Source organism: Phacochoerus africanus, chromosome X, assembly GCF_016906955.1.
Source record: "Phacochoerus africanus isolate WHEZ1 chromosome X, ROS_Pafr_v1, whole genome shotgun sequence".
Classification (NCBI taxonomy): domain Eukaryota; kingdom Metazoa; phylum Chordata; class Mammalia; order Artiodactyla; family Suidae; genus Phacochoerus; species Phacochoerus africanus.
Window position 1 is genome coordinate 128,743,480 of NC_062560.1, and position 12,838 is coordinate 128,756,317.

Sequence of the window (12,838 nt, forward strand, 5' to 3'; positions counted from 1 at the left end):
CACCGAAGATCCAAAGGAATTTCTGTAGGAAGTGTGGAAGGCATCGGCCTCACAAAGCGACCCAGTATAATCAGAAGGGCAAGGACTCCCTGTATGCGCAGGGACAGAGCCCCTGTGATGGGAAGCAGAGTGGCTATGGCGGGCAAACGAAGCCACTTTTCCAGAAGAAGACTAAAACCACAAAGAACATCGTGCTGAGGCTTGAACGTGTGGAGCCCAAACGCAGATCCAAGAGGTTGCTGGCCATTAAGAGATGCAAGCAGGAGTTCCCGTCCTGGCTCAGTGGTTAACGAATCTGACTAGGAACCATGAGGTTGCAGCTTCCATCCCTGGCCTCGCTCCGTCGGTGGAGGATCCGGCGTGGCCGTGGGCTGTGGTGTGGGTCGCAGACGCGGCTCGGGTCCCGCGTGGCTGTGGCTCTGGCGTAGGCCGGTGGCTGAGGCTCCGATTGGACCCCTAGCCTGGGAACCTCCATATGCCGCAGGAGCAGCCCTAGAAAAGGCAAAAAGACACACACACACACACACACACGAACAAGGCAAGGCTGTCTCCTGTCATCACTTTCACTCATCATTGCACAGGAGGCCCTAGCTAGCTAGCGCTGTAAGATGAGAAAAAGGAATGAAAGGAATATAGATTAGAGATTAAAAAAGTAAAAACGCCTTTATTCAGAGATGACAGGATATTCTATGTAAGGGACAATCCTAAGAAATCTAAAAAAACCAGTAGAGCTAATACGTGAGCTTAGTAAGGTTGCAGGATAAAGAGTCAATGTGCAAAAATCAAGTATTTCTTTATACCTGCGACAATCAGAAATTGAGATTGAAAAGTACCATTACAGGAGTTTCTTTGTGGCTCAGCAGTTCAAGGATCCAGCATTGTCACTGCTGTGACATTGGTTCAATCACGGCCACACTTGGAGAGACACTGATCAAAACCAGGGAGAAGAGGGAGCTCCCATCGTGGCGCAGTGGTTAACGAATCCGACTAGGAACCATGAGGTTGCAGGTTCCATCCCTGGCCTCGCTCAGTGGGTTAAGGATCTAGCGTTGCCGTGAGCCGTGGTGTAGGTCGCAGACACGCCTCCGACCCGGTGATGCCGTGGCTGTAGTGTGGGCTGGTAGCTGCAGCTCCACTTTGACCCCTGGCCCTTAAACTTCTATATGCTGCGAATGTGGCCCTAAAATGAGAAGAAGAAAAAAGAATACTTAGGGATACCTCAGAAACATATGTGTAAAATCTGCTTGGTTTTTGGGGGGTTTTTTGGGGGGTTTTTTGGGTTTTTTGGCCACTCTGTGGCATATGGAGTTTCCAGGCCAGGGATCAGACCTGAGTCACAATCGTGATCTATGCTGCAGCTGGGTCACCCTCTGGATCTTTCACCCACTGTGCTGGGCCAGGGATCAACCTGCATCCCAGAGCTGCAGGGACACCACCGATCCCATTGCCCACCACAGTGGGAACTCCAAAGCCTGTATTTTGTTAACTACAAAATATTGCTGAGGAGTTCCCGTCGTGGCGCAGTGGTTAATGAATCCAACTAGGAACCATGAGGTTGCGGCTTCGGTCCCTGCCCTTGCTCAGTGGGTCAACGATCCGGCGTTGCCGTGAGCTGTGGTGTAGGTCGCAGACTTGGCTCGGATCCTGCGTTGCTGTGGCTGTGGCGTAGGTGGCAGCTGTAGCTCCAATTTGACCCCTAGCCTGGGAACCTCCATATGCCGTGGGAAGCGGCCTTGGAAAAGGCAAAAAGACAAAAAAAAAAAAAGAGAGAAGAAAAAAAAGAAAGAAAGAAAGAAAAAGAGAAGAGGGGCCCTCAGTACAGATCTCACAAACTTAAAAAAGCATAATGAGGGAATATTGTGAAAAACATATGGAAATACATTAGATGAAATAGATGAATGTTGAGAGGGAAAAAACTAACAAAGTTCATTGAGGAAGAAATAAAGCATCTATTAAAGGAGTTGACTTTGTAGCTAAAAACATTCTCACAAAGAAAACTCCAGGCTTATATGGCTTCACTGGTGAGTTCTACTAAACACTATGGAAGACACGACGCCAATTCTACACCAACTCTTCCAGAAAATAAAAGAGGAGCGAGGAGTTCCCAGCTCATTTTACAAGGTAAGCAGTATCCTTAAACCTAAACCAAAGACATTACTTGAAGAGGAAACTACAGACCGCATCCACTCATGGATGCAGGTGATGTAAGAACACTAACCAAAGTTTTAGCCAATCAAATTCAGCAATATATAAAAAGATAAGACATCATGACCAAATGAGGTTCCAGTTTGCTTTGACAGTTGAAAATCAGTCAATGTAATTAGTCGTATTAACAGAGCAACCACTAAAAAAGAAATGAGGGAGTTCCCGTCGTGGCGCAGTGGTTAACGAATCCGACTAGGAACCATGAGGTTGCGGGTTCGGTCCCTGCCCTTGTTCAGTGGGTTAACCATCGGGCATTGCCGTGAGCTGTGGTGTAGGCTGCAGACGCGGCTCGGATCCCGCGTTGCTGTGGCTCTGGCGTAGACCGGCAGCTACAGCTCTGATTCGACCCCTAGCCTGGGAACCTCCATATGCTGCAGGAGCAGCCCAAGAAATAGCAAAAAAAAAAAAAAAGAAAAAGAAAAAAAGAAATGACATGATCATCTCAACAGACGTAGGAAAAACATCTGATAACATTCAATACCCAGCCCTTTCCTGTGAGGCATGAGCAGAGCGAGCCCGGGAACGTGGACCCGATCTTCCCGTTCTCATTGTGAAGAGGCCTCTGTTGCAAAGATGGTTAACGCACCGAAGATCCAAAGGAATTTCTGTAGGAAGTGTGGAAGGCATCGGCCTCACAAAGCGACCCAGTATAATCAGAAGGGCAAGGACTCCCTGTATGCGCAGGGACAGAGCCCCTGTGATGGGAAGCAGAGTGGCTATGGCGGGCAAACGAAGCCACTTTTCCAGAAGAAGACTAAAACCACAAAGAACATCGTGCTGAGGCTTGAACGTGTGGAGCCCAAACGCAGATCCAAGAGGTTGCTGGCCATTAAGAGATGCAAGCAGGAGTTCCCGTCCTGGCTCAGTGGTTAACGAATCTGACTAGGAACCATGAGGTTGCAGCTTCCATCCCTGGCCTCGCTCCGTCGGTGGAGGATCCGGCGTGGCCGTGGGCTGTGGTGTGGGTCGCAGACGCGGCTCGGGTCCCGCGTGGCTGTGGCTCTGGCGTAGGCCGGTGGCTGAGGCTCCGATTGGACCCCTAGCCTGGGAACCTCCATATGCCGCAGGAGCAGCCCTAGAAAAGGCAAAAAGACACACACACACACACACACACGAACAAGGCAAGGCTGTCTCCTGTCATCACTTTCACTCATCATTGCACAGGAGGCCCTAGCTAGCTAGCGCTGTAAGATGAGAAAAAGGAATGAAAGGAATATAGATTAGAGATTAAAAAAGTAAAAACGCCTTTATTCAGAGATGACAGGATATTCTATGTAAGGGACAATCCTAAGAAATCTAAAAAAACCAGTAGAGCTAATACGTGAGCTTAGTAAGGTTGCAGGATAAAGAGTCAATGTGCAAAAATCAAGTATTTCTTTATACCTGCGACAATCAGAAATTGAGATTGAAAAGTACCATTACAGGAGTTTCTTTGTGGCTCAGCAGTTCAAGGATCCAGCATTGTCACTGCTGTGACATTGGTTCAATCACGGCCACACTTGGAGAGACACTGATCAAAACCAGGGAGAAGAGGGAGCTCCCATCGTGGCGCAGTGGTTAACGAATCCGACTAGGAACCATGAGGTTGCAGGTTCCATCCCTGGCCTCGCTCAGTGGGTTAAGGATCTAGCGTTGCCGTGAGCCGTGGTGTAGGTCGCAGACACGCCTCCGACCCGGTGATGCCGTGGCTGTAGTGTGGGCTGGTAGCTGCAGCTCCACTTTGACCCCTGGCCCTTAAACTTCTATATGCTGCGAATGTGGCCCTAAAATGAGAAGAAGAAAAAAGAATACTTAGGGATACCTCAGAAACATATGTGTAAAATCTGCTTGGTTTTTGGGGGGTTTTTTGGGGGGTTTTTTGGGTTTTTTGGCCACTCTGTGGCATATGGAGTTTCCAGGCCAGGGATCAGACCTGAGTCACAATCGTGATCTATGCTGCAGCTGGGTCACCCTCTGGATCTTTCACCCACTGTGCTGGGCCAGGGATCAACCTGCATCCCAGAGCTGCAGGGACACCACCGATCCCATTGCCCACCACAGTGGGAACTCCAAAGCCTGTATTTTGTTAACTACAAAATATTGCTGAGGAGTTCCCGTCGTGGCGCAGTGGTTAATGAATCCAACTAGGAACCATGAGGTTGCGGCTTCGGTCCCTGCCCTTGCTCAGTGGGTCAACGATCCGGCGTTGCCGTGAGCTGTGGTGTAGGTCGCAGACTTGGCTCGGATCCTGCGTTGCTGTGGCTCTGGCGTAGGCTGGCAGCTACAGCTCCGATTCAACCCCTAGCCCGGGAATCTCCATATGCCGCGGGAGCGGCCCAAGAAATGGCAAAAAGACCAAAAAAAAAAAAAGTTGTTAAAAAAAAACAAAATATTGCTGAGAGGAATTAAAGAAACTTAAATAAACAGGAAGAAATACTCCTTTCAGGAGTTTCTGTTGTGTCTCAGTGGTTAAGAACCCAACTAGTATCCATGAGGACATGGGTTCCATCCCTGGCCTCACTCCGTGGGTTAAGGATCTGGCATTGCCATGAGCTGTGGGATAGCTCACAGACATGGCTCGAATCCCGTGTTGCTGTGGTTGTGGTGTATGCTGGCAGCTGTAGCTCTGATTCTACCCCTAGCTTGGGAATCTCCATATGCTGCAGGTCAGCCCTAAAAAGAAAAGAAAAGAAAAGGAAAAAAGGAAAGAAAGAGAGAAAGAGAGAAAGAAAAGAAAGAACCCACATTCATGGGTGGAAAGACTCATTGTTGTTAAGATGCCAATTCTCCCCAGATTTGTCTCCAGATTTAATGTAATAGCAATTAAAATCCTGGCAGGCTTTTTTTTCTTTGTAGAAACTGACAAGCTGGTTTTAAAATGTATATGGAAATGCAAATTACCTAGACTAGTCAAAGTGATTTTGAGAAAGAGCAAAGCTGAAGGATTTATACTCTCTGATGTCAAGACTTAACTAGAGAAGAGGCATATAGATTAAAGGAACAAGGTGTTCCCTGGTGGCCTAGTGCCACTGCTGTGGCATGGGTTCCATCCCTGGCCCGAGAACTTCTACATGCCAAGGGCGAAGCCAAAAAGAAAGGGAGAGGAACAGAACTGAGTGCTCAGAAATAGACTCGCACACATATGACCCACTTGTGGTGAAGGGGGCAAAGCTAATCGGTTCCGGACCACCTGCATATTCACTTGCAACAGAAGGAACCTGGGAGTTCCCGTCGTGTCTCACCAGTAACGAACCCGACTAGGATCCGTGAGGACGCTGGTCCGATCCCTGGCCTCGCTCAGTGAGCTGGGAATCTGGCATGGCTGTGAGCTGGGGTGTCGGTCGCAGACGCAGCTCGGACCTGGCGTGGCTGTGGCTGTGGCAGAGGCCGGCAGCTACAGCTCCGATTCGACCCCTAGCCTGGGAACCTCCATAGGCCGCAGGAGCGGCCCAAGAAATAGCAAAAAAGACAAAAAAAAAGGAACCCCATAATATGCCCAAGATCTAACTCAAAACGAATCATGTACAGACCTAAATGTAAGAGCTAGAAATATAAACTTTCTGGGTGAAACCATAGGAGACCATCTTTGTGACACTGGGTCAGGCAAAGACTTTTATTTTTTATTTATTTTTATTTTTATTTTTTGTCTTTTTGTCTTTTTAGCGTCGCACCCTCAGCATATGGAGGTTCCCAGGCTAGGGGTCCAGTCGGAGCTGGAGCTGCCGGCCTACACCACAGCCACAGCAACGCCAGATCCTTAACCCACTGAGCGAGGCCAGGGATCAAACCGGCAACCTCATGGTTCCTAGTCAGGTTCGTTAGCTGCTGAGCCACGACGGGAACTTTGGCAAAGACTTTAGAGAAGACACAAAAACCACAAACCGTGAAAGAAAAAAAGGATAAAATTAGACTTTGTCGAAATTTAAAACATTTGCCACAGCATGGGAGAAAATAGTCGCAAAACCTATTTGCCTAAGGACTTGGAGCCAAAATATATTAAAAATGAAAAAAACTCTATAACCCGATAAATGAGAAAACTTTAAAAAATTGCCAAAGATGTGACTAGATACGTCACCAAGGAATATATACAACCAACAAATAAGGACATGAAAAATTCTCACCGTCATCCGTCATAAAAATGCAAAAGATATTTATTATATTTTTCCCTTTTGGGGGGCTGCACTGGCAGCAGGCCGAAGCTCCCCTGCTGGGCATCAAACGACCCAAGTCACAGCAGTGACAACTTCACCAGGGAACTCAGAAAAAGCAACATAGGGAGTGCCCGGTGTGGCTCAGCAGGTTTAGAACCTGACTCATCTCCACGAGGACGTGGGTTTGATCCCTGGCCGTGAGCTGTGGTGTAGGAGGCAGACGCAGCTCGGATCTGGCGTTGCTGTGGCTGTGGCGCAGGGCGGCAGCTGTAGCTCCGATTCGACCCCTAGCCTGGGAACCTCCATATGCCGTGGGAGCGGCCCTAAAAAGAGAGCCACGAAAAGAAAATGCAAAATAAAACCAGAATAAAATGGTTAAAATTAAAGAGGCTAAAAGAGAAATTTGCAGACTGATGATAGCAGTGCGGGCGAAGATGCGGCGCCAGTGCAGTGTGCTGGCGGGATGTGAGCCGGTGCGCGGGTAGAAAGCAATCCCATTGGTCATAGGAGCCGCTTCCCTCCAGAGCAGCCTTCTTCCTGAGCGCCCCAAACTGGAAACAACCCCTGTTCATCAGCCGGGAATGGAATAAGCTGTCTCTGGTCCAGCCCTGCCACAGAATCCTCCAAAGTTCTGACTCAAACCGCAGTACAGAGGAATTCAAAGGCATCCTGCCGAGGGAAAGAGCCAGACACAGAATACTGCCTAGTCTATGATGCTATTTATATAAAACTCCAGGAACGAGAAATCTACAGTCAGAGGGAAATCGTGGTTGCCAGGCTCCAGATTGGGAAGGAGGCTGCAAAGGGCCAGGAGGGAAGTTTCTGGAATGAGGCAAATATTCTCTATCATGATTGCGGCGGTGGTTATGAGTGCGTGTGTGTCCAATCTCATGAAACGAGGTGTGAATTGTGCTGTACGCTAAGCAAACGTCAGCAAAGCTGATTCTTAAGTTCTCGACGACCCGGAGAGAAGGCTGACTGCCATGGCCGGGCCGGGGAGAGTTAGACGTGGCTTACTTTCCAGTCTGAGCCACCCGAGCTCCACAGCAGCGCCGCTGGCTCCTTATTTCCCTGAGGGCACCTGTCTCCCTCCCAGTGTCGGGAACCTACGCCCTCCTGGCTGTCTCCTGGCTCTTTCACTGCCCTTTCTCCTTCATCCCTGAAATAGCTTCAAGGATCTTATCCAAGGCCTGGGACCCGCCTTTCCTCCTCAGGCCGTCTGCCTGCCTGCAGGCTTCTCCCGGGGCCTTCCACCTCTGCTCACTTGTTTTTTTGTTTTGGTTTTGGTCTTTTTAGGACCGTGCCCACGCACATGGAGGTTCCCAGGCTAGGGGTCCAAACGGAGCTGTAGCCGCCGGCCTACACCACAGCCACAGCAATGCAGGATCCAAGCCGCATCTGCGACCTCCACCCAAGCTCACAGCGACGCCGGATCCTTAACCCACGGAGCAGACCAGGGATCGAACCCACGTCCTCATGGACGCTAGTCAGATTCTCTTCCACAGAGCCACGACGAGAACTCCAGCCACTTGTTAAGCAAGGGCTTCTGGTTACTGAGAGCCAGTGATGGATGCCCTGCCCTGGCAGCAGGCACCTGGATGGTCCGTGCCCCCCTGCCCCGGCGGCCTCCTGCCCACTTCTGCTCAGACTCGGGGCTGGGGGAGATCAGGGCCCAGCTTCGCCACCCACAGAACCCTTTCCGAAAGTGCAGTCCTGGAGGGAAAGTGTACTGGGCAGGTTAGAGGGGGCATCGTCCTCAGTCCTGCCCTGGGCCTGAGGCCGCTTGAGGCTGACTGGCAGCTCCAGAGCCAAGTCCTTCTTGGTGGCAGGGCTGGGGGTGGGATGCTGGGGCCTCTGGCCTCTGATGAGCTCTTTGCTGCAGGCCTCGGCATTCAGCCTGGCCCGGCCTCTCACCTGGCCCAGCGCCCATGCAACACCCTCCCATGCACCCATGGGCTCCTGAGCCGGGGGGGCTCTCAGACAGGGAGCCAGACTCTGTCCAGCACCCCCTCCTGCCTTGAGGGCTCGGTTCCTCCTAGAGGTTGCCAGCACCTTCCATCCTGGCCTTGCTTTTTGGAGCTGGGAGAAAGCTGGGGGCGGGGGGCGGCCCTTCCCCGAGACTACCACCCCGCCCTGGGCTGAACAACAGGAAGCAGAGACGGCCTGGCCCTGCGCCAGCTCTCCACAAGATGCAACCCTGGGTGACCTCGTCCAGTCCTGCAGAGAAAGCCATGATGGGGTGACTGCCCGCTGACCCAGGAGGCTGGCGCTGCTTCCCTGACCCACCTGGGGCACCTCCCTCCCTCGCTTCCTGCGCGGCCCTCCCCAGGACAAGAAGCTGCTTCATCACCTGCTGGCTCCAGGCTCTGCCTGTCCTATCGCCATTGGTCAACTCGTTAGCGTCAGACTCCCATTTTACAGATGGGAGCTGAGTCCCAGATTGGCTATCCAAGGCCACACAGCTGGGAAGTGGCAAAGTGGGGACATGCGCTCCCCCACCTCAGCTGGCAGTCTTGGGGACCAGGGTCCCAGGAGGCACCCAAGGGGGCACAAGGAAAGAAGACAGGACACATTGGGTGTGGTATGACTTTCCACCAGTGGCTCACAGTTTTCCTTGAGAAATCTGTTCTAGAATCTTGCCCAGGGAGTCCCCTTTCTATCATTTCTGTGGATCTATCGTTTCAAGCGGTTCCAGGGAGAAAGTGAGGCATCCTGCACCCTCCTTCCAAAAGCCTCAGGAAAAGTCATTCTAGGAGTTCTCGTGCAGCTCCGTGGGTTAAGGACCCAGCATCGTCACTGCTGCGGCTGGGGTTGCTGCAGAAGTTCCTGGGACAGGGATCAAACCCGCGCCGCAGCGGTGACAATGGGGGTGTGGTGAACGCCTGCCTCGATGTCCCCTGCTGGCACCGCCAGACTCTCTGGCCAGGAAGATGAGGCCTGGCCTTGGCTGTGCTTGGTCCTGGTCCGGGAGAAGCGGTCCCTAGCCTTGCAGGTCAACAGAGAAGATGGACAAACAGGAAGAAAAGGCCCATCTCAGCCCAGAGCCCAGCGGGCATGCAGGAGACTGCCTCGGGCTGGGCTGGGCCAGCCTGGGCTGAGTGAGGCCAAGGTCTATGGCAAGAGCGGGGGTGGAGGTGGGGTGGGGAGGGGCGTGGGGAACGTGGGTTTGTGGGCCCATGGCTGTTTCCCGTATGCGAGGGTGTGTGTGAGAAGGGGGGGGTGGAGCTGGAGCGCCTGCGTGGGTGCAGGAGCCCCCCTCCTCCCAGGACAGGTAGCAGAGGTGGGGGAGGGGGCAGGGTGGGGCATCCCTGGCTCCCTCAGAGCCTCGGGGAGGAAGTGGATCTCACAGGGGCCCACGGAGCCCTTGGCTGGACCCTGCCCCACCCCCTCCCTTCCTGTCCCGCATCTCCGGCCCTAATTGAGGAGGGGGAGGGGCATGCACCTGAGCGATGCCCTCCGTCTTCGTGGTGGGACCTAGGGAGCCTCGCCCAGGGCCAAAGAGGGGCAGAAGGAAGAAGAGCTTTGCCACGGCAAAGCCATGGGATCCTGCAGCCGTGCCACCCATTTCTCGTCTGCGTCCCCACCTATAAAATAGATGGACTTTCCAATCCGGTGGGCCCCGCGAAGCAGGGGCAGGGGTGGTGCGGGACAGCCGGTTGCTGCTGGGCCGAGCTGGCCACCAGCTCAAGAGGGCTCCGGTCCCTCCAGGGGGGAGAAAGGAGTCCTGGGGCCAGAACTCGGACGGCTGGGGCCAGGAAGGGAAGCAGAGGAGGCCAGAGGCGGGAGGCTCGCAGAGGAGGGGGGAGGAAGTCTCTCCGCGGCAGGTCACTCCCAGGGGCTGGGTTGGGGCGGGGCAGGCGATGGAGAGCAGATCTGAGCTCCTGGGCCACCTTCGTGCCCGCTGCTGCCCAGCTGCCCAGGAGGCCGGGAGCCTGGCCAGGTAAGGGGCTGCAAGGGGGCACAGCAGCTCTCCCACCCTGTCCGCAACCTTCCGATGGCCACCTCTTTTGGCCTCTGTCATGCAGGGGGGGTCCATATGTCTGCCTTGGTTTTCGTGGGCCGCTGAGGTGGGTCCTAGGTTGGTTCATACATCTGTATGTCCCTCTGTCAATCTCTGTCCAGTCCCGAGAGGAGCGTAGCAGGGCTCCCACGTCCATGTCTGGCTCAGTGGCCAGACCTCACCAAACCTGGTCAGGCTAAGGATGTACCCCCAGAGCCTGACCACTGGAGCGCGCGCGCACGCACACACACACACACACACACACACACACACACACACACGCAGGTACAAGCACAGGCTAGACCCCTACCCCGCCGCCCCGGCCCCTCTCTAAGGACCCCTGTCCGAGACTCCGGGCAGCAGGGTTGGTCCCTGGGCTGGGAGGCTGAGCTCACCACCCCATCTCCTCCAGGCACTCCGCACTCCTGCCGAGCCCCACCATGCTCAGAGCCACCACCTCAGGTGAGTTCCTGCCGCCGGGCCGCACCCGTTCCCCCAGCCTCTCCCCAGTGAGATGATGCAGGGGGGGCCGTGCGGGGTTGGAGGAAGCCGCTCTTCTCCAGGCTGCTGCCACGCGGAGGGGAGGACGTGGCCCTGTGTACTCACCGGGGTCGGGGGCTGCCCTTCCCTCGCGGCCACATGAGCTTGGGGGGAGGATGTGTGTTCTGCTGGCAGGCCGGGGCCGGGAGCCGGGAAGTGGGAGGCTGGCGGGAAGCACACGCCCTAACCGGGCACTCTTCCCCCGACCCCCCGCCCAGCTGTGCCCCGGGCCCTCTCGTGGCCCGCCGCACCCGGCAACGGCAGCGAGAGGGAGCCGCTGGACGACCGGGACCCGCTGCTGGCCCGGGTGGAGCTGGCCCTGCTCTCCACGGTCTTTGTGGCCGTGGCCCTGAGCAATGGCTTGGTCCTGGGGGCCCTGGTGCGGCGGGGCCGGCGGGGCCGCTGGGCGCCCATGCACGTCTTCATCGGCCACTTGTGTCTGGCCGACCTGGCCGTGGCTCTGTTCCAAGTGCTGCCCCAGCTGGCCTGGGATGCCACCTACCGCTTCCGTGGGCCTGATGCCCTGTGCCGGGCGGTCAAGTACCTGCAGATGGTAGGCATGTACGCCTCCTCCTACATGATCCTGGCCATGACGCTGGACCGCCACCGCGCCATCTGCCGCCCCATGCTGGCATACCGCCACGGAGGTGGAGCTCGCTGGAACCGGCCTGTGCTGGTGGCCTGGGCCTTCTCGCTGCTTCTCAGCCTGCCCCAGCTCTTCATCTTTGCCCAGCGCGACGTAGGAGACGGCAGCGGGGTCCTCGACTGCTGGGCCCGCTTTGCCGAGCCCTGGGGCCTGCGGGCCTACGTCACGTGGATCGCCCTGATGGTGTTTGTGGCGCCTGCCTTGGGCATCGCCGCCTGCCAGGTGCTCATCTTCCGGGAGATTCACACCAGCCTGGTCCCGGGGCCGGCGGAGAGGGCTGGGGGGCCCCGCGGGGGGCGCCGGGCGGGCAGCCCCGGCGAGGGAGCCCGGGTGTCGGCGGCCATGGCTAAGACGGTGAGGATGACGCTGGTGATCGTGGCTGTGTACGTGCTGTGCTGGGCGCCCTTCTTCCTCGTGCAGCTCTGGTCCGTGTGGGACCCGAAGGCGCCTCGGGAAGGTGGGTGTGGCGGTGGCGAGGGCCGCGGGGGGCCACCGGGGCTGGGCCGCCCCCCCCTCCCATCCGGCCCCAGGCTCGCCTTCTCTGGCCTCCCCCCCCTCAGCCGCAGCCCACACTCCTCCACCCACGCAGGGCCCCCTTTCGTGCTGCTCATGCTGCTGGCCAGCCTCAACAGCTGTACCAACCCCTGGATCTACGCCTCCTTCAGCAGCAGCATCTCCTCGGAGCTGCGGAGCCTGCTCTGCTGCCCCCGGAGGCGCACCCCGCCCAGCCTCAGGCCCCAAGAGGAGTCCTGCGCCACCGCCAGCTCCTTCTCGGCCAGGGACACCGCGTCCTGAGAAGCCAGGGGCTGCCTGCCTTCCAGGGGCTCCGGGAAGCTCAGTTGCCTGCCTGGGTCTGGCCTGGGAGCCGCTGGGAGAAGGGGCCCGCTGGGAATGGGCTCCGAGATTGTGAGGGGCCCGGCAGGCAGCTCCTTGGCGCCGGGCGCGGGGAGGGGCTGCGGGGGTGCGCTGCAGGCTCCGGGGGCCGGCACATGGCTTTCAGCCCGACTGGTGCCTGCTCTGCCGGAGAGATGGAAGCTTCCTTTCCCCACCCCTCCAGTCCGCCTCTGCCCTCCCTTCTGACTCTCTCCCTCATAAACGTTCCAGCTCATTTTCCACCTGGCGAGTCTCCTTGGATCAGGGTAACAGTGGGTGTGGGCAGCAAGGCGAGCGTCTCAGACCCCTCCCCCGGCACGCAGGTGACTGGGCTTCAGAGGTGCAGGTCCCCAGCCCACACAGCCCAGCGCCAAGGAACCCACCTGCCGTCTTTCCTGAGTGCCCCCCGCGAGCTGGCCTTGAGCAGTGGGGGTGCTGGGGGGC

At 56.1% G+C, this 12,838-nt stretch overlaps 1 protein-coding gene across 2 annotated transcripts; it reads left to right on the forward strand.

The window, feature by feature from the left end:
• Positions 1 to 10,164: 10,164 nt before the first annotated feature.
• On the forward strand, positions 10,165 to 12,636 carry AVPR2 (arginine vasopressin receptor 2). 2 transcript variants are annotated; one of them, XM_047764776.1, is made up of 4 exons: positions 10,165 to 10,275; positions 10,748 to 10,797; positions 11,094 to 11,978; positions 12,187 to 12,636. In XM_047764776.1, the coding sequence occupies exons 1-4, from the start codon at positions 10,196 to 10,198 to the stop codon at positions 12,429 to 12,431; spliced, it is 1,260 nt and encodes a 419-aa protein (XP_047620732.1). In that variant the 5' UTR covers positions 10,165 to 10,195; the 3' UTR covers positions 12,432 to 12,636. The 2 variants fall into 2 exon arrangements, with proteins under 2 accessions (XP_047620732.1, XP_047620733.1); XM_047764777.1 differs by having other exon boundaries at positions 10,168 to 10,275; positions 12,111 to 12,636.
• Positions 12,637 to 12,838: the final 202 nt, after the last annotated feature.